Below are 20,992 nucleotides of genomic sequence, written 5' to 3' on the forward strand. Positions count from 1 at the left end.
TATGCATAAATGTGAATTGTTAAATGCATAAATTGTTCTTCTTGAAGATAGTATATATTATTCCTGCATGAACTCTAGTGAGCATATCCATATAGTTTCATCATCTTCTTTATTATAGGATCTTTATTTTTGTTTTGCTTTTTTTTTTAAACATGGTATTTATAACAGTTGAAACGCAGATATTTTGGAATTAATTCGAAATGGGATTTTACTGATTATGTTCAGAATTAAGAACTACACTATCGGTGAGCAAGTGAGCTGTTACTTTTTTGAGGGATGACCAGAAAGAAGTGGAGAGTGGCAATGATTCAATAGATTGTCTCTGTCATGAGCAATAGAATACCATGATATGAATTCCTGAGGAAGTTTCGCCCAAGGCACATTATTGACTAAACTTACTGTATATGCAGCATCCATGTTCCACCACAAGGATTCCCTGCGGCCTGTGAGGTATGGCTACAGAATCTGGAATAAAACCTAGGGAGATATAGATTCAGGCTCATTTCCTGTGATTGATTTTCTGTCTTTGAAATGACTACACAGACATGGTTTTATGTCAGCACTAATGTTTCAGCCGTTTCCTGTTGCATTAACAGGAATCCACAAACAGTGTGTCTCTATGTATGGCTGCTTGGAGGAATTTCTGCAATCAAAGCATTTTCTAGTGAATTTATTTACAGTGTATTTGAAAGGCGTGAAGTGATCCTTGTATTTGTATTTATGAATGAGGGCTCTTTTTAAAATGTGATCTTCACACAGATAGAAAGTGTTTCATCGTTATGATGTGGCACTGCTTAGTTGCTGGTTTAATAATAGTTCAAACAGTAACTTTGAGGCTTTGAGGTTTTGAATGAACTGATAACACAATGTCAGTGTAGAGTTAATGTTTTCAGTAGTGCTCTGTCATTGACTTTGCGCTCAAAAGCACTTCACTCTACTCTGTTTCTCATTCTCTCTTCACCAACACCTCCCTTGTTCTAACCCTGTTAAAACCCTGAGAGGTAGAAATCCATTTGACCTCACATCTGCCCTGCATGGAGCAAGTCTTTTCTCTTTGTGTTCATGAGTTTATCTGAGAGTTTTATCAGTGTGAGCCTGTGAGTGTGTGTGTTACACTGTTTTATTTTTATTTTTTTAATAAGTTGTTTGTATTGTTTTATATGTTTCGGCCTGTTGACATTTTTTTGACACATTGATCAGAATTCCTGGAACAGATTCACTCAGAACTCCGCTGTGTCGTCTCGGAGAACATGACATTTCACTCACTGCCCACTGTGTGTGTAGATGTGCATGCTACATAACAGCACCTGCAGAGCAAACATAATCTGCTGCACAGTCTCTAAAACCACAGTAATCACTAGAGATGCTGGCTGTTATGCAACTTCAGTGTTTGGATAGAACACTGAATTGCGTTTGTGTTGTATTATACAAAGCGATCAGCAGTATCACCAGGCGCTGCACAGCATCAAACAGCCCATCTCCCCATTGAACGCTCCATTCTTCCTCTTTTTGTTCCTTTTCATTGTGGTCACAGAAAGCAGCTAACATATACAGCATTTTAACTGTTTCTGTTCCTTTTTCTTTAATGTTCTGTGCTGTCTTATCCTTCCATCATGCTTGGGTTACTAAATATTTTATGCTTCATTTTATCACAACCATATTTTCATTATTATTGTTTGTATGAACAATGGTGTTATAATGGACAACAGTGCTAAATATTTATCAGGGCATGTTGCTCCTACTATCATCACTGATTCAGACATTAATCACTGTGATCTCTGTTAGATGTAGTCACATAAATACAGTCAACTGCTCAGTCTTCTAGCACAAGAGTGAGAAATCTTATAAAAACAGTGCTGAGACATGCTAAACAATGCCTATGATCACATGGAATTACATTGCTCAACAAAATACAGTAGAGCTTGAAATTCCTGAGAAATGTTGCTCCATATCCACCTGCAGAGCTCAAATGAAATGCAGCATCAAGCTTGTCATTTTTGCAAGCGTTACTGTATGTTTATATGTGCTCATCACCCCACTTAACCTTGCCAGTGTTTCTTGCTCTTTAGTGCTGAATCTGTGTTTCTTCTACAGTCAGCTGATCTGTCAAGAAGCTTTTAAGTGCACCATGTTTCTATGTTGCCTTTATCAATTATACATAAGCACTTCAATTATACATCAGTACATCAGCAGTTTATCTGTGTCATAGACCTTCTGTCTGCCACGACTAAGTGGACCACTCAGCGTGACACAGCAGTAACTGCCTCACAGATGGGGTTTCTCAAATTATCTTAGTTTTTCTCATATTTGTGGTTACCATTTTTGGAACTTCAGCATTTTGAGCACAAGTGTTGTTAATGTAGATAAGCATAAACATTGGCACGTCAAAGTGTGTGTCCTGTCATGTTTTCCTCGTTTTGTTTGAGTTGTTTAATTTTTGTTGTTGTCCTTTCCCCTTCATCCATCCATTCCACCATCCCCTTTTCTTTTCTTGCCCCAAAGGTTCATTGTTGCAGAAGTCCACTGAGCCCAAAGAAAACAATGATTTGGGAGTTTCATGTAAGTTGATGTTTTCTGTTTTATCATCATCTGTTTTCCTTTTTGTCGTGCTCATCTTAGCGTAGCGTGGGGTGGTAATGAAGAGAACGCATTGACATCGAATGTATGTGGAGGACGCACACACACGAGACACACAAACAGGTTCTCTTTGTCGGCCATAAAAGACACAGAGAAACTTTTATCCTAAGCATATATGTTTCTTTTTTTTTCTTATTGTTGAATGTATATGCGTGTATCCTCAGTTATATTAGAATTTTGCTGTCATGTAAAATTACATTTCACAATTTATATGCATGTTTACCACAGTTGTTAGTATCTCAGAAACCACAAGACAAACGTATCATGTTTAATCTAATGGTAATCACCTGAACATATGGATTTCAGATCTGTCATCATAATATCCATTTAACAATCAGATCTGTACGTTTAAGAAATTCATTTGAACTCTGTTCTAAAGGTATTTGACCTCTCATGAACAGTGAAGCTTAAGGCCAACTCTTAAAGTGAACACATCCATGATTGGTTAGATGCCAATTTGGGTTTTGTTCCAAAACTTTCTGCATGAAAGAAGGTCACTGGATTTTTTTTCTTAAATATGGCTTTTTCCTCAGAAATCTGGTCTTTTTGAGTTTTTTTGTGGACTCTAGGGATTTTGCCACTACTGACTAGGATTTCCAGCACTAATTTTGAGCTATTCTTCACCATGTGCTTATTAACTTTTTCAATATAATGGCACAAACTTTTTGTTTGTAACTATGAGAGTTGACGCTTTTAAATTCTGTACACTTTTTCAATGCACCTGTGCAAATGTGCCATTCCTCTCTACATTCCTAAACCAGCTGCAGCTCTTCCTCTCTTCCTCCTCCTTCTGACGTTGCATGCAGGTACTACCAAAAGCTGTGCACTTATCACTGTCTTTTTCAAAACAGGTGAATTTACAAATTACAACTGGCTTCCCTAAATCTAAAGTGTTTCTAAATGTATCACCACTCTTCCTGATTCCAGTGACGATCACCACTATTATTCAGTTTACTTACATGTTGTATACGTTCATTTATCATTTATTCATTGTCTGTTGTGTCATTGTTGCGTTATTGTTTGTCTTGTAGCAGTAGTTAGTAAATGTTTTGTGTGTAATTGTCATCGGTGCTACTGTGTATTTCTTTGTTTAGGAACTAGAGACCTATGAAATCAGAATCCATGACTTCGGATTATAAGAATGATAAATATAATTAGATTTAATTAATTTTATTTGCATTCAATCATTTAATTGTTCAGTTTTCTCTGGTAAGCTATTTAGTATCTAAGTGGTTTTTTGATTGAACAAGTGAAATTTTATTCTTAAAGGTTACTTTTAGCTTTGATAGTGTTTTTTTTTCTTTAATTTTGCACTGACCCTCGGCTTCCACTTTGTGTTTTATTGTTACTTGACATTTTATCTTACTGGATGAGGGTTTTGCGATTCTCTTAAGATCTCTTCCCTTGATGTGCTTATCAAGCGAGTCTGATAAACACAAAGTCTTCAAACAGTTGCTTCACTTGTTCTAAAACTTTATTCAGCTCTCAGACAAAGGACATTGTGGTGTTATGTGACATTGTTTCATACACTTGTCACTATACAGATCAACTTTTCTGTATAAATTAGTTATTCATTTTCCTCTTTTGTTATAGAATAGAAATTTTGCAAGTTTGTATAGCATGAATATACTAAATGATTTAGGAGATACCATTTCTAATAATCCATTTACAGTATATCTAGAGTTGTGTGAGTGTCACACAACTCTAATGATGTTATGCACAGTTGACTTTTGATGCATCAAAGTCAACTATGTGTTAATCCTGTTGTTGACTAGCAACCTGTTCAATCCACCCTGCATCTCCATTCCCTAACAGATACATGGATACAGCTAATGGAAAGACATTCAAAGCTATTGTACTACATTTTACGTAAAGTGTAGACAACAGAAAGAAAACATTGCAAGGTATTCTTTATTGTAACATTTTACTATTATCTAAGGACATCTACTACATCTACGGTCTACCACCATTTCAAAGGTGGTGCAGGATCCCAGAGTAGACTCTTGAAAATGCACCAAAGCGGTGACAGATTCCTTTAATTAACTTGATTCCTCCTTTCTTCCTGTCTGGTTGCAGTGAATCGATTCAGCACCAGTCACTTGATTCACTATTTGTGACTTTGTTGCAGCTGTGGTCGTTTTGGAGTGTAGCCAGTCAGAATTGAATCATTGCCAAAGTAGGCAATTTGCCTTCATTCTGAACACTTACTTTGTGTTTACAGGCTTATTGGCTCACTTAGAGCTCAATGTGGTCCATCTATGGACACTGAACAGACTTAAATTTTGAATCAGTTCTACTGATTTGACCCATTCTCTTTGAAGGGTAGCTTACAGAAAGACACAAGATCATCTGACAGATGTAGTACCACTTTGAAAGGTATGAACGCTTCCTAATGAGAAATATAAGCAGTGAGAAATAACAGGATTTTAAAACTATATATATCCAGCCGTCCTTGCTGTCCTCCTTTTCTCCTGCCCTGCTTTCTTCTCCATCCCTCTGCCTCTCTTTCTGTCTCTCCTACCTTCCTTTTCCTTCTACCTCTCTCAGTCTAACTGACATAACAAGCAAAATTTACTACAAACTGCGAGGCATGCAGAAATTGAGAGGTGAAAGAAGGAAAGCATCTCTGCCATTTATTTTAACTGTGGCTTTTTACTTCTCTCATTGCAGGAGCTCCCGTTTTATCTTCAAAGCAATCTATGAGCGTCTGTTATGTGTTCTAATGACTCTCGTTTAGGGTCTGCTGAAACAGTTTCATCATACGGTGTGTTTTGCAAGATGACTAGTCCTTGACAGATAACAATACAGAGAGAGCCAGAGATGAGGCACAGGCAGTCATAGCTCATTTAACAGATTGTCTTTCTGTTTCTAATATTCAGAAATGCAGTCAGCAACATGAGCATTGGGAGGTTGCATGGGTGGCTTTGACCCACTAATCAGTTAGCTGATCCTGTTTTCTCAGAGTATGACTACAGTTGTAACTGCCATTACATTTTTATACCTGGTTTTAATATTCCAGTTTTTTATGTATTTATCTTTGTGTAGACACCTAGGCTGAATGTGCATTGTGGTTGAATTACATGTAGGCTTAAGTTATTGTTCAATGTTTTTGGTGACCATGTATTTTATTTCTTATTCTTAATGAATTATGTGAACACAAATTAGATTACATGTCCTATCAATAGTAATGAAGACTCCATACAAGACATATGCAGGTACATAAAAGAAGAATCAAACATTACATATATTTACATCTCTGTCATAGGTATTAGCAGAAAGTCCTCTACTTTCTACAGAAAATATTTCTTTGCAGAAAGACCATGCACTTTACTTTATGCCCCACACTCTACCCCTTGGCTCCAGTAAAAGATAAAGAAAGAAAGAAAGCCTTGAGACATAAATAGCTTGCCTGAGCTTATACACTACTGGTCAAAAGTTTTAGAACGCCCCAGTTTTTCCATTTTTTAAATTGAAATTCAAGTAGTTCAAGTCCAGTGATGATAACGCACATTTCAGAATTATACAAAAAGGCCTTTTCAGGGCACAAGAAATGGGTTAACAACTTAAAGCTGTTCTGCAGCAGTGGAGGTTGATCAATCCTTGAAAACTGGTGCTACCAAATCCTACAGGTGTCCCAACTTTTCTTGATTACTTCCAACCCCCTCTGTCTGCATAAAAGTAGTGCTGGAACACACTGAGGCACCAAACCCTCCAGAGCATTATTTGAACAGTATTGTACCACAGAAAGTAGTGTGTTGCTGTTAAAATGGCAAGGAAAAGGCATTTAACAGTAGAAGAGAGACAGACCATCATAACACTTAAAAATGTTGGTCTTTCCCACAGAGAAATTGCGACAAAAGTCAAGGTGTCAGTGAATACAGTTTTCTTCACCATCAAAAGGTACACAGAAAATGGGGGAAACTCTGACAGGAAGAGGTCTGAAAGACCCAAAGTCACAACAGAATCAGAAGACAAGTTTCTGAGAGTCAACAGCTTGGTGATAGGAGCTCACAGGACAACAGCTTCAAGCACAGCTTAATAGTGGTCATAGTAAGCAAGTCACACATTTATGGGAACTTCTGCAACAGAGTTGGGAAGAATATTTTCTGAAAAATATTTGATTTCCATTGTGGAAAGAATGCCACCAGTTTGTTCAGCTGTTATATCTGCCAAAGGTGGCTACTTTGATGAGTCAAAAATTTAGAATACATTTTGGTATCTAAATAGATTTTTTAAACTTTATTTGTTCTGTGCTTTCATTTCAGAGTACAATGAGACATTGACATGCATAATTTCCAATAAAAAAATGGAAAAATTGGGGTATTCTAAAGCTTTCGACCGGTAGTGTATATAAAACTTTCATCAACGCCAGGGAATTCATAATTATAAATTAAAGTGATCATTTCCCGCCCATATGCTCTCTTTAAGAATACAATCTCAATGCCAACATGAATTTAAATATATCTTATTTTGAGAGTTGGTTCTTTCCAGAGTGGAGCAGTACACTTTTCCATTAGATGTCACATTGAAATCTCTGTCAGTCCTTCTGGTCACATTGCAGTCACTGTTGACTGCTTCATAAAAGGGGACGGTGCTACAGTTGACCAGTTGTTGTCAGGGGCCACCCAGTGAATCAGAGCTGAAAAACATTCTTTCAAGCCCAAAAGTCAATTGATAAAGAAGTTAATTATCACTGCTTTGATGTGCATTTGTGTCCTACTTTGTCCGTTTTCTTGAAAATGTGACATAGCTGTTTGTGTCAGTTAAAGACCACGTTAACTTGCAGGCATGACCAGGGTGGGAGGCTGGTTGCTGAACTGTTGATTTGTGTGGAGACAGACTGTAGTATTTGGTGTTTCATATTAGTTTCCAGCACACAGTGAAAGATGTCATTGTATTCTATTCAGTTGGATAAAACAAGTTGCCCTGAAAGGCTTTTTTTTCCAGTACATTCCTAAAGAGCTACAATTACAATGTATTATATGGTTGTTACACAGTGCATGATATCAAATTACCATATACAGAGTTTGTTGTAGTCACAGAACTACTCCTCTTTACTTTAGAGACCCCAAAGTTACTCAGTGTGTTATTTCTTGGCACCAATAACCAGAAAGTTTTTTTTTTTCTCATTACAGAAACTAAACATAGACACATCTATAAATGACTGTTTGCTTTTTCTCTCCTGTTTCTCTCTCTGTCTCTCTCTTTTCCATTCATCATTGATAGTTACTTAGAGTGGATGAGTCTGCCAGGAGTGCAGTATGGATGGTGTTTGCATGTTTGTGCCAAACAAGATCAAAAAGGCAGTTGAATGACTTTCAAGTAGTGATTGTCCACAGCTCTGCTTTGGATGCAGATCACAGAGGAGATAGAGACGAGCTAATCTGAGTTATCCTTGTTTCCCCCTTCTTTAAATCCTCTCCGCAGCAGATTGGACAGACTCTGAGAATGACAACAAGCTCAGCCAATCGATAGACAGCGATCCATGTTTCTGTTCCACCAGCCCATGTGTGTCATCAACTGTATGAAAAAGAGAAACTGTGTGTGCGATTTCTGTAAAATTCCTGCACCTCCAGCTTTCGGCACACGTGAACACAGACATACATGTTCACAACACTTTGTGTTCACAATTTTTACAAAATATATTAAGCGGTGCCAGTTATGGTAGCTTTTTTTCTAAAACACAGCAAGATGCAGCACTCCAAACAAACCGAATTTGGCATGTGCACAGTAATACTGGCAGGGTAATTTTGGTTTTGCATCTGAAAACCGATTGGCTTTGATCACACATAAGCAAGAGGCAAACACAATGCCCAGTCTTGATTTTGTAAGGTAATGCTGCTGTGCAAATCTATTCCAAATGACAATTGATTATTATCATGGAAGGAAAATATGGTATGTTGTCATTCTTTAATGCCAAATGATTCCCAGACTGTTACTACTACTAATAATAAAAAAATAAACTTACAAAATTGAATCTTAACCTTTTTTTAAGCTTATTAATTAGATTTTTCCAAAAAGCTCCCAAGAATTAGTTTTTTTTCTTTACTGGGGAACAGATTAATGCCAGGAGCCAATTGTGCATACAACATCCAGTCACTGATACCCAAACATGTATGTAATGAGAAACACGCTGTTACACTGGAAGACAAAAATCAGTGATATCCACACAGCAAGGCAAAAAAATCGATTCAGAACTGTATCTCACCTGAGCCGCTGTCAAAACTATGATAGATAGTTGTGTATGGGATTAAAGATATTCTTTTAAGGGCCATCTTTCATAAACACACACATATAAAGTTGTTTCCATCGCTTCAGTGAACATTACATTGATTTACATTAATTTCCTGGAGACTTTCATCACCCCAACCATACCTACTACTCCACGTGAACCTAAACATGACCTTACCCATACTGTTAAACCAAGTCATCACATTAAAGTGAATGATTTACATTGTGGGAACTTGCTTTTTGGACCCCAACAGGGAGGCAGATCTGAGGGTGTGACTGTGTAAACAGATTTACAGGGCCTATAAATGTATTCACCCCATTAGACGTTTTCCCTTTTACTGCTTTTTAACATTCAACCATTTAATTTGGCTGTTTTTTTGTTTGTTTTTTTGTTTTTTACAAGCAACAAAAAAGACTTTCATGTCAAAGAAAACAAATTTCTACAAAGTCAGCTAATTAACAATATACAATGCAAAATGCATGATTGCAAATATATTCACCTCTTTTAAAGCGACTCACCTAATTCAACACACAAGTGCAGAATTGGTGCTAGAAGTCCCAGAGTAATGTGCAATGAGTGCATCTCAAGTGATTGTTGTATTACACCTTTGACACTGAAGAAGTTAGAAGTTTCAGCTGCCAAGATGGGAGAGACTGTGCATACAGCGAATGTTGCCGGATTCTTTACCAGTAAAATTATTTATGGGAGAATGCCAAAGAGAAAGTCACAGTTGATAAAAAATTAATAATTTAAAAGATTCTTTAATCCGATGAGAACAAAATTGAGCTTTTTGGATATCAGACTAGACCTTATGTTTGGTACACAGTAAAAACAGCACATCATCACAAACACATGGTGGCAGCATCATTATGATGTGGTGATGTTTCTCAGCATTAGGCCCCGGAAGGCTGGTAAAGGTAGAAAGTAAAACGAATGCAGTATAGGGCCTATCTGGAAGACATTCTGATGCAGTTTGAAATAGAACTGTGATGTGGGAGAAGATTTGTTTTCTGGCAAGACAGTGACTCAAACCAAACAGCCAAAGCTGCACAGAAATGGCCGAAAGACAAAAAGGTGAATGTTGAGCCAGAGCTGAAAATTTGTAGCTGGTCACTCACAATTTCTCTGTAACCTAACAGAGTTCTGGACAGTGTCCAGATGTGCAAGGCCGACTAAACTCAAAGTTGTAATTGAGTACAAAGGTGCATCTAATTAATACCGACTTAAATGGGGTACTTAAATTGTATGTTTATTATTTTTAATGAATTGGCATTACTTTGTAGAAATTTGTTTTCTCTTTGACACAAAAATCTTTTTTTGTCTAAATTCTTGCACGTCATCTGCACATTCTTGTCAAAACAGCCAAATTATTTTGACCATGATTTAATGTTGAAAAGCAGTGAAAGCGAAAGATTTTCAGGGAAGACAGAAGACTTTTTATAAGCACTGTGTGTCCCCACTATCTGAGCAATGCAAGTGCACGCGCACACACACACATACGCCCACACACACACACACACACACACACACACACACACACACACACACACACACACACACACACACACGCACATACACCACTGTCTTCACTGTGACTTTGTCTTTTTATTTTCTGCATTTGTTCACACCTTTGCATCTATGTTTGTGTGAGTGTCTTTGCACACGTGTGTCCTGACCTCTAGTACAGAACGTTCTCCCTCCTATAGAGAGCTGTCAGGTAGCACTTGCAGGAACATCACAGATGGGATGTCTCTCTGTCTTCCCAGGTGGTTATTCTTTATTCATTCCATTTCTGCTGCGTCCTCTGAAAAGCACATATTTTAAATCTAAATCCAGTTTAAACATAAAACTGCTTGTCAGGAGAAGCATGGAAAAGCTCAGGAGGTAGTTCTGTATGAAGTTAACATGTGTGTATATATGCGCATGTATGCCCATGCACTCAGTGTGAGTGTCAACGCTCGTGTATCAATACTTAGTCAGACTGCACTCATTCCATCACTGCCACTTTGTCATTCTGGCTTCACAGAGCACACTTAGATACACACAGAGGTCTAAACACATTATACATTTATTTGGCTTTGGTCAAAAGTGCACACCCACATTCAGTCTCTTTTTCAGTCTCCATCTTGTCAGAAAAAGACAGCCTATTATGCAAGGCTGTCAGACAGTGAAAGAACATCAGAATTAAGGAATAGGCAGTCTTCAATGGAAGCAGCACTTTGTGTTTTATGAAAGACTAAAGAAGTAGACACAGAGTGCGCAGAATGGACTCAATGCTTAACAAAAGCTACTTAGTGCAGTTTTTTTCTTAATTCTAAAATTCTCATTGTCACTCTTATTAAGCTGTAAAATTAGCAGGAGAGCATTTAAAACTGAGCTGAAATGGAAAAGAAAATATCAAGGAAGGCATAATTTTTAACTTTAGTAGTTTAAAAAAAAAGGAATAATAATTGATATAAACTTGAGTGACACATAATATTGTTTTGTACATTTTCATTATTTCTAAAACTGAATTGATTGTGTTTGTTTTACGCCAGTCATTTTATCATGATTATCAGTAGCATAGACATGCACTGCATTTCAGTTTTGCAGGACAACATGTGTGCAGTAGAATATCAATAACAAATAATTATATCAATAACAAATAAATGTCCTTGTACAATGTTGTATTTGTTCTGAGCACAGTTGTAAATAAAGTTATCAGTTAAAGCAAAAGGGGGAATTTAGGAGAGATTAAACTAAAAATAAAAAGAAAGCATTTGGTATCCAGCAGTTGTACAGTATGTAGGTTACTCAGGCAGGTTGAAGCTCTAATGGGACGTGTTGTTTCATTCATCTACAAGTCAAACAGATGGAGACAGGGGGAGTCTGAGCGAGAGGTGTGAGCTGTAGAAGGAGAGAAAGATCTAAGAGGGACGGGATACAAACTGGTAGACAGTGAAAAAAGGCTTTTTAAACCCACTGGTAGGAAGCAAGTTGCAGCCAGTGGAGACACACACTCATATTTTGAGAACACAGCAGGCTATAGCCTAGTTATCCTACCCAAAGTGTCCCGAAACACGCCAACAAAATAACAGAATAAGGACAAGTGAGTTTAAAAGTGATGCTTCTTGTGGCAGCCTGACATCGTACGTGCTCTGAAGTTCTAGACCTTCAAGTTAAAGTAGAAACAAGATAAAGATTGCCTACATAGATGAGGATGATGATGATCATAATTAAGATCAGGGAGTTGGTACTTAAGAGGATTATCCAATTCTGTTCCCCCTTGGAAAATGCAAGGACCTTGATAACAGGGCAACTTTGTGCAGCAGTGTAGTTGGGGAATCAGGGAATTTGCAACAAATGGCATCAGAGGGAAAATGGGGACTGCATGTGACAAAACCCAGAAGAGTTAAACTTTCAAGATTTAAAGGTGGTGCTCAGAGTCTGAGTTTAATATGACAAACAGATATTTGGGAGCAATTTGAGCTGCTGTTATACTTACATTGGCATAAACTGTGTTACTGAACGCAGATTGAGGATTATAAATATGATCCATATGAATGTTTAACTTCTTCCGCTACAGTGTAGTTTGTGTTATACACCAGGCATGATACTTTCGTGGTTTTAAGGTTCATCTTGAGATTATCATTCAGTAGTTACAACGACGCTGGTTTAGATTAGGACTAAAATGAACAATTACTAATTTTACCGATTAATCCTTGATATTTTCTCTCTATAAAATTGTCTTTGTTGTCTCTAGAATGTCAGCAGAAAGTGGCATCTTCACAATTTGTTGTATTATGTAGGACAAAGATTGTTGCATTTGAAAAACTAGAATCAGTGAATGTGAGATAATTTTGCTGGAAAAAAGTAGCAAACTAAAACAGCTTTACTTAAACCAATTACAGAAATATCGCTAATTCATTTTCTGATGATTCACTTGTCACTTAACTCTCTGAACCTCAAAAACTGCAGGCAGGTTTGAATGGCAATTTATTTTCACAAAAAAATTACAAAATTACACTATGCTTCACATGTACTTTGTTAAAACACATTTACACCATGATAGAAGTTTATATATACTGTACTTTAATGTCATGAATAGACTTGCTACTCAGTTTTTGTGTGTGTGTGTTTATCATGCACTGAGTTTCAAAACATACATTTAGGTTATGGGTATTTTACAGAATACTGTTTCACATGAGTTGGACCAAATTGTAATATTTTGAAGACTTCATAATTTTCCTATTCATAGAACAAAATGCCCAGAGTGGTTTTGTTCATCATTGTCCCAGACTAGTCTCTAAGGAGCCGTGAGAATATCAGGGCAAAGCGTGACACTCATGTTCAGCTCCCCTGAGACACTAGAAGTGGTTAACAGCTCCCTCATGTGGTAAATGAGTAACTAACAGCATCACGATTGACCTCTCTACTGTAAATGTGTGCATCATGCTAAGGCACGTGAGCATGCATGTTTGTGTGCCTCATCAAAGGATTCTTTTTGGGCATAATGAAGTTCGTGCTTTCTGAACTTGTTCTCATGCGACAACAGCAAATCCTTTAGCAAATGACTGAGGCTGTTTGTAGCTAAAAGCCTGTTATCTGCCCCTAAACTTAAAGGGTGGATTAAAAGGAGGATTCCTACACTTTTCTGTCTTCTGCTTAATAGCTTCAAACAAATCCCCTCCTACTAGCTACAGTGAGCATGATTATATGAGCAGTGCTTTAAGTGTAAGAGTGCTGCAAAAGTTTCAGAGGGACTTTCATGTTGAATATGTTGCCTTGTTTGTTTTGCTGCTTTGAAGTTCTAGTGTATTTCTACTTCTGTTGCCCTGGATCCCTTTTCTCTGCCGTTATCACCTCTTTTCTTTTTCCTCCTCTCCTCCTCTCCCATTTATTGAGCTCTTCTTGTTTCTGATCATCTTCTTTATTCATTTTTTTTAATCTGCTTCTTTCACCATCTTCATTCCAGTGTCCTTTCCGTACCTTTCCTCTCATCATACCCTCCAAACCATCTCTTTGTTTCCTCTGTATTCTTTTCTTTTCACTCCTCCTCTGTCCTCTTCTCTGGATTGCTCTCCACGGATTGGCTTCCCCTCCTATTACTTCCTCATCTTCATCCCCTTCTATTACTTCCTCATCTTCATCCCCAGTGCTCTTAGCCCGTCTCCTTTCATGCTCCTCTCATTTCTTCTCTTCTTCATCCTTAAGTGTGGCTCATACCTTTCACCATCCACCGTCACCCATCAGTTAAAATTTTAGTCCCTTCTCATGCTTTAAAATATGCATCATGAAAGACAATTCCATCGTTGTTCTCGCTGAAATGCTGTTAAAGCCTGAGACGAATTGAAAAAGAATGTTAAGACCCCTGTAAAATAATTAACAACCTTATTAAGTTTTAAGAGTAGCTACAGTTCTTTTTTTTTTTTATGAAAGGTGTCTCTGTCTCTCTGTATCTTTGTCTAGACAAATTACCGTATTACAGAAGCTGGAGGGCTGTTTGAAAATTTCATTTGTAATGGAACCTATAGAAATTGTCCCTTGAGTCTGAATGGTGGAGCCATAAAAATGTTGCTTCATTCTCTGCTGCTGCTATGCTGTTTCATCAGAATTATCATTTTTGAAACTGTTTACTGGCACTTTCTTTTCTGATACTCCATAAATGCACTTGGCTTTTGCTTCATGCTTACAGTACAAATATCTTAACATTGTGTCTTTCTCTTTGTGTTCCCTCTAGCTGCCCCAAGCACAGATGACGTGGCTCTTTATGTGGGCATTGTCATCGCAGTGATTATGTGCCTGTTCATCTCCGTTATCGTTGCGCTCTTCGTGTATCGGAAGACACACCGCGACTTTGACTCGGACATCATTGACACCTCGGCGCTGAATGGAGGTTTCCAGTCTGTCAATATAAAAACAGCCAGATCAGGTAATGAACGTGACAGAAACTGTGCATGTGATCCTGTGTGGAAACTGCTGGAATATCCATTTATTTATTTTCATCTGTATTAAGTAACATATACCTTTTGTTTATTCCAAAGGTGCAATGGCATCTTTATAAACCAAACTGAATGCATTTTTTAAAATACAGACTTGAGATATTGTCCCAAAAGTACAAGTAGAAAAGCCACCGTTTTCGATAAGAAGTTGCTTTTCACTTCACCTTTCAGTTGGTGTTTGATGGTAGTAAGATAGAGAGTTTGACATTCAGGAGTTTATGTATATTATCCTGAGTAACCACCTCATTGCTTCATGAAGGTTAGGAGATCAGTGCAGCAAAACAGCGTCCCCACGACTGATGTTGGCTTAAACTGTGTCTGAAGAATACTCAGGCTTGTCAGACACTTGCTGTTAAGGTGGAACTTGACAGCAAGTGTCTCTTCCTTGCACTCTTTCTAAAAGGGAACTACAGATTCTACTTCCTTTAAATTTTGGCATCACATACAACGCCCAACGATGGATACAATAGGAAAGTAAATAGGTAGACAGACAGATAAATAGATCGATACAGAACAACAGATGTGATCAAGCATCTGTGGAAATTACTCTACCTGTCCCGTCCAGTTTGGGGCTTAGATGCTGGCATCATTTTCTTTCTTTCCTCGGCCTACTACTGTCAGTCCGTGATGTTTGGATTAATCTGTCTCTGCCAGAAACCACTCTCTTCCATCAAGGAGTCTGTCACTCTCATTCTGTTTCTCATTCTTCTATCCTCCTCCCTTACCATCCACACATTCAGGTCAATCATATTTCCTGTTTATCAACATCCTCTTCACTTTATCCCAGTCTCTGTGTCTCTGTCTTTCCTCGGCTATGTCTCCGTCTCTCCCGTCACTGCGACTCCAACCACAGTAGACGCTCCCTTATGTTTGTCTTCCTGTTAGAATGGAGCCATATATTTCAGTCTCTGCTGTCTGTGTTGTAATTTCGTCCTCTGTGCACACGTCCTCACTCACCTGACAGCCTACTGGAAACAGGCAGGAAATTGGTATGAATCAGCTATCAATCTTCAGACAACATTCATTTATGTCTTTTCCTGTACAAAATTTCATTTGCCAAATATAGGAGACTTGGCTTTAAATTTATTGACTTCACAGACACGGTAAAATTATATATCTATTTTTATGTAGTAGTAGGTGCATACACTGACAGCCACAATATTAAAACCACTGACAGCTGAATTGAATGACATTGGTCATCTTACTGTGACGTTCTGTTTGGTAACTCGCGTCTTGGCATTCTTGTGGATGCTACTTCGGCATGTACCAGCCACCTAAACATTGTTGCAGGCCAGACGCTCCTCCCTCATGGCAAAGGCGCTCCTCAGTGGTAGTGGTTTCTCCCAGAACGATATTGTGCTGTGCCATATCGCAAAAACTGCTCAGGAGCTACTGGAAGAACACGACAAAGACAAAAACTCCCCACATCCCAGTCCGATTGAGCATCTGCGGTATGTGCCAGAAAAAGACCGATACACTGTGGTCCAACCACGCCGTCCAAAGGTTCCACTACCAACATCCCAGCAGCAGACACCACAGGACACCCTTAGACATCCAATGTCCATGGCCAGGTGTGCCGGAGCTTTTTTGGTGGCGCAGCTGGGATCAATATAATATTTGGCAGTTGGTTTTAAAGTTGTGGCAGATCAATGTATGCAAACAGACATGTACTCTGTCACGTCTACAAATGTGAATTAAACACTGTAAATTAGATTGCCCTTAAACAAACAAGATACATTCTCACACTGGTTCTCATTATAGTTAACACTACTTTATATTTTCCATTCGGTACACAAGAAACTAGCAAGCATTTTAGAGAGGGGTTATGTTTGCAAAACAAATTTTGTGTTCTCCTTGTTTAGCCACTGTTGAATCTTCTCCCCACGACTCCATAAAAAAGAACTTTAACATGATATGTAAGCAGTTCAGGGTATGTGTTTATGTGGTCATTTGTGGGTGGATGATTAAAATTCAAATCATAGTATACAGTAAAAACAGGGAAGTAAGGTCAAAGAGGGTGCAGTGCAAATTGGTAAACAGCGAGCGAAAATACTTGTCTGCATGTGTACGTGCTGGTGTGTCCATGTGTGTGTGTGTGTGTGTGTGTGTGCAAGGGTGATTGTGTGTGAATGTGCAGAGATGGGGTGACATTTTATCAGCATTAGGATGCTTGTCACTCTGCATTGAGGGACCATCTCTGATTACTATTAATGTAGAATTATGTCCCTGGATCTCTCTCTCTCTCTCTCTCTCCCTCTGTCTCTCTGTGGCTTTCCGTTAGTTGTTAATTAAATTTCAGCAGGGATGATTTGGCTGGAATACCCGCTGGCTTTAAGGGTAAACAGCCTGGTGAAAGAGAAAGAAAGAGAGTGATAGGTGACAGATGTGTGTGTGTGTGTGTGTGTGTGTGTGTGTGTGTGTGTGTGTGTGTGTGTGTGTGTGTGTGTGTGTGTTAGTGGTGGTGGTGGGGTGTGATAATGAGGGATTTTAAAATTAGAATGGATGGACTCTTGGAGGGAACAACGGGATTTCAGGCTCTGCAGCCAAAAAAGAAGAAAAATGGAGCCTGGTGTGAACAAATCTGAATTTGTTCTCACTAGGTAACTGGCCTTCTTGTGATCTCAATCCCAATTAAATCTTGAATTTTTGTTGGATTTTCAGATTGGAGGGACTTGTTTGTGTAGAAATGCGCTTTGTTGTGATTTTGCCCTTGGGGTAAGATGTGCTCAGCTGAAAAGGATTTTAGTGAGATGGCTCAATAAAACTAGCTGCAAAAGCGACTGAGCTTGATGTGTTATGGGGTCACTTGGAGCACATTCACTTGAATAATTTTGGTAAAATAAATTCCCATCAGCAGAACTTGGCTGCAGCATCTTTCCCGTTTCCTATAAGAACTGAGGCTAACATTCTGGCAGATGTAAAGTTGTTGTTATTGTTGTTAAAGCATTAGTAATAATTCAACTGCAGAAGGCTTTTATGATTGCAAAATGTGTACTTGAGAGATTCCTGCAAGAGGTCCTCGATATTTATTCATCGAGGACCTCAGTTAACCTGCTGCTGTACTTTCTTCGGCAAGTTTGGGAGCTTTAAAAAAACAGTGTTAAAAGCTGAAGAAGGTTGTTGCATTTTTATAGCTAGAACATGCTGTCAATACAGAGCGGGAGCATTGCATGTACATGGATTATCATTCTGAAGTGAAGGAGATTCACCTGTTCCTGCACCCTCCGGTTTGAATTAACCTTTCCATGATGAGTACAGAAGTGGGATTTACTTATTCATCCCCGCTGGCACATGATCCCAATATAGGCCTTCTTCTGTATGTAGCAGGTGTGTTTGTGGTGTGTGCATCAGCATGTAGACTATAGTGTGCATGCCGTTCCTATGCAAGGTTCATATTTGTATGTTTGAGTGCTTTTGTAGTACCGATGTTTGACATTGCAGATGTGTATTTATTTCTGAAAGTGTTTATACGTTTCTGTGTGTAAGTGGTGTTCTTTAGTGCAATACATGAAAGGCGTCAAGATTTTTAAATTAGCATAAATCAGCTGTGACAGCTTAAGTTACAACTAGTAACACTGTTTAAAAACAACTGGTAGAGTACAATCTGTAGCCTCAAATAACATCTCACCCAGTGCTAACAATAATTTATTGAACAAATTAGATAAGCCAATGCATTTACTTTGTACAAGGAAGACCATATACCATAACGTAAGAAAAAACACATTCTTAGTCTCATAAATGAAAGTGATCACAAATTCAGTGTAGCCTTACTTTAAGCTTCTAATAATATAATTTTTGTTTTTCAAATGTATCAATATATGTCATCTACATAGTCATACATCATGATTTAATATGTAGTGGGATGCACACATTAAAAGGCTGCTTTTTTGAGCAGCCATACATACAGTACAACAAGATGATTTACAGTTAACTGAACTTTAACAATCGTCAGCACCTGTTAACACGGTTTTGTCACAATTTCAAAAATATAGTGTGATGTATTCAAAGTATGACAACCATTTTTAGGATTGATTGTGTGACATGGATCTAAGCTGTTTCTACGTAGTAAGAAGAGTTACGTCAAATCTGGAATCTATGGGAGTCAAGTATTAAACTTTTGCAGGTTTTGAGATGTAGGTCTAAACATTACTCAGAATTCACTCACTCTTTCTCTCAGTCTGTTTTCTAGCTGTCTCTCACTCCCTTTTCCTGTTTTTTTTTTTTCTCTCTGTGCAGCAGCTATGACTAGTCCTTCATGCAGGTCATGCCCCTGTGTACAGCAGTGTATCATGACCGACACTGATACCTTATCAACAGCCATGCCTGTCCTCATCCCACTCCCCTTCTTCCTGCCCACTGATCTTGCCACAGCTTCACCTCACCTGTCCCATGCTGCAGCCATTCACTGCACTTTACAATTCTGACTGTATATAGTATTTAGCTTTTCTTTTACCATTTTTTTCTGACCCCGTCTGCTTTCATATTGTGTGTTCCCTCATTAGTTTACCTTGTTTCTTTCTTTCTACATGTCTCACCTTTAGCTGATCTCCTGACGGCTCCCCCCGACTTGACAAATGCAGCTGCCATGTACCGCGGTCCAGTCTACGCCCTTCACGATGTGTCAGATAAAATCCCAATGACCAACTCCCCTCTCTTGGATCCTCTTCCCAACTTGAAGATCAAAGTCTACAACTCTTCTGGTCTGGTCACACCACAGGACGACCTCGGAGGAGACTTCACATCCAAACTTTCTCCTAAGGTAACGTTGCCGTTTGGTCCCTAACATGCCAGTGTCTTTCATCTTCTTCTATTATAAGGGATTCTGCGCTAGAACAGAAGGACATTCCTTCCTGTGTGTATTTACACCGAAAGAGTGGGAGATGCTAAAGCAGGGCAACTATGTATTCCCAGTCACATAAAGACAAAACCAAACACTATTAGTATACATGCAGCTCCCTGCCCCAGTTTTCTCCCTCTGCTCTGTCAACCACATGGCATACTCGAGTCAGCCGTCACAAATACAGATGAAACCGTTCAGCTTCATCACAGCACCTGTCCTGAGGCAGTACGAGAGCTGAACTCACCGTCTTTGAGCTGCACAGATCAGTGGCACCTTTTGATGATTTTATCTGTTATTGTGGGTGTTTTTTAATTGTTCACCTTTTGAATCTCTACTGTGTCAAATGACTGACCTTGCCTGGCTAATTTGAGTCTTTAATGCGTTTTTAGTCTGATGTCTGTCTCCAACTCACCGAAGTAAGTTCTTGTCAGCTTTGTGTGTACTAGTGAATGTTAAGTCCGTATTTTACATCTCACAGCAGACATTTTGATGGAAAAATGCAAAGCAGGTTGCGTTATGCCAGTTACCCTAAGGTGGTTATAGGTCTACTTTAAAGCCAGACTCTTCTTACTGACAGCCTATTGCAGTGCTTCCAGGCAGGTACAGATCTTCCCTGTAGCATTTCAGTTAATGGATAGAAAACATGCACAAAAGGGACACAGCAACACTTTGCTGAACCTCTGTGAACTTTTGATTTCATTAACACTCTTCTTTCAGCCTTCATAATGCCTGCCCACATTGTAGGTCTAACAAAAAAAATGCACACTAATGTCTATAGTGATCTTTATTGCATTATTGCTGTAAATTTATGCTACAGCCGCAAGGATTTTTAACATTGTTTGAGGTGTAATAACATTCATTTAAAACCAGCACTGTCACACCCAGTACTCTCTGGAATAGCCCGTGTCAAAGTATTTTTACTGTACTTTTCCTCTAATCATTGTTCTAACTGCGCTCCTTTGATTCATAGGTAACTCAGTCTCTGCTGGATAACAGTGACACCATGAACTTTCGCAACCAGAGCCTGGCCCGAACACGAGATCCTTCCTGTACTGCTCATGGATCCTTCAACAGCCAGGGAGGACACCTCATTGTACCCAACTCTGGTAACCTTCCCATAAGCCCTTAACAGCTAGTCATATGTGTAGCTGGTTCATGCTGGATGATGATGTGGCGACCCGAGAGATTTCTAATAGCTTCCTCTAAAGTTTTTTTCTTTTTTTTTAAATTGGCATGAGAAAGATCCATAACGATTGTTTTGGTGATTGAATTAACAAATAAAATAATGAATCATAGTAGGAA

At 38.6% G+C, this 20,992-nt stretch overlaps 1 protein-coding gene across 2 annotated transcripts in view; it reads left to right on the top strand.

Moving 5' to 3' along the window:
• unc5ca (unc-5 netrin receptor Ca) overlaps window positions 1-20,992 on the top strand; it is a 193,514-nt gene that overhangs the window by 154,715 nt on the left and 17,807 nt on the right. The window contains exons 8-11 of one of the 2 annotated variants that reach the window (XM_023280866.3): window positions 2,503-2,559; window positions 14,589-14,780; window positions 19,392-19,609; window positions 20,661-20,796. In XM_023280866.3, the coding sequence (XP_023136634.1) occupies window positions 2,503-2,559; window positions 14,589-14,780; window positions 19,392-19,609; window positions 20,661-20,796 (603 nt within the window). The remainder of the gene's footprint in view (window positions 1-2,502; window positions 2,560-14,588; window positions 14,781-19,391; window positions 19,610-20,660; window positions 20,797-20,992) is intronic. The other variant, XM_023280867.3, reaches the window with a different exon arrangement.

This window comes from Amphiprion ocellaris, chromosome 6 (genome assembly GCF_022539595.1).
Source record: "Amphiprion ocellaris isolate individual 3 ecotype Okinawa chromosome 6, ASM2253959v1, whole genome shotgun sequence".
In the NCBI taxonomy this organism is placed as follows: domain Eukaryota; kingdom Metazoa; phylum Chordata; class Actinopteri; family Pomacentridae; genus Amphiprion; species Amphiprion ocellaris.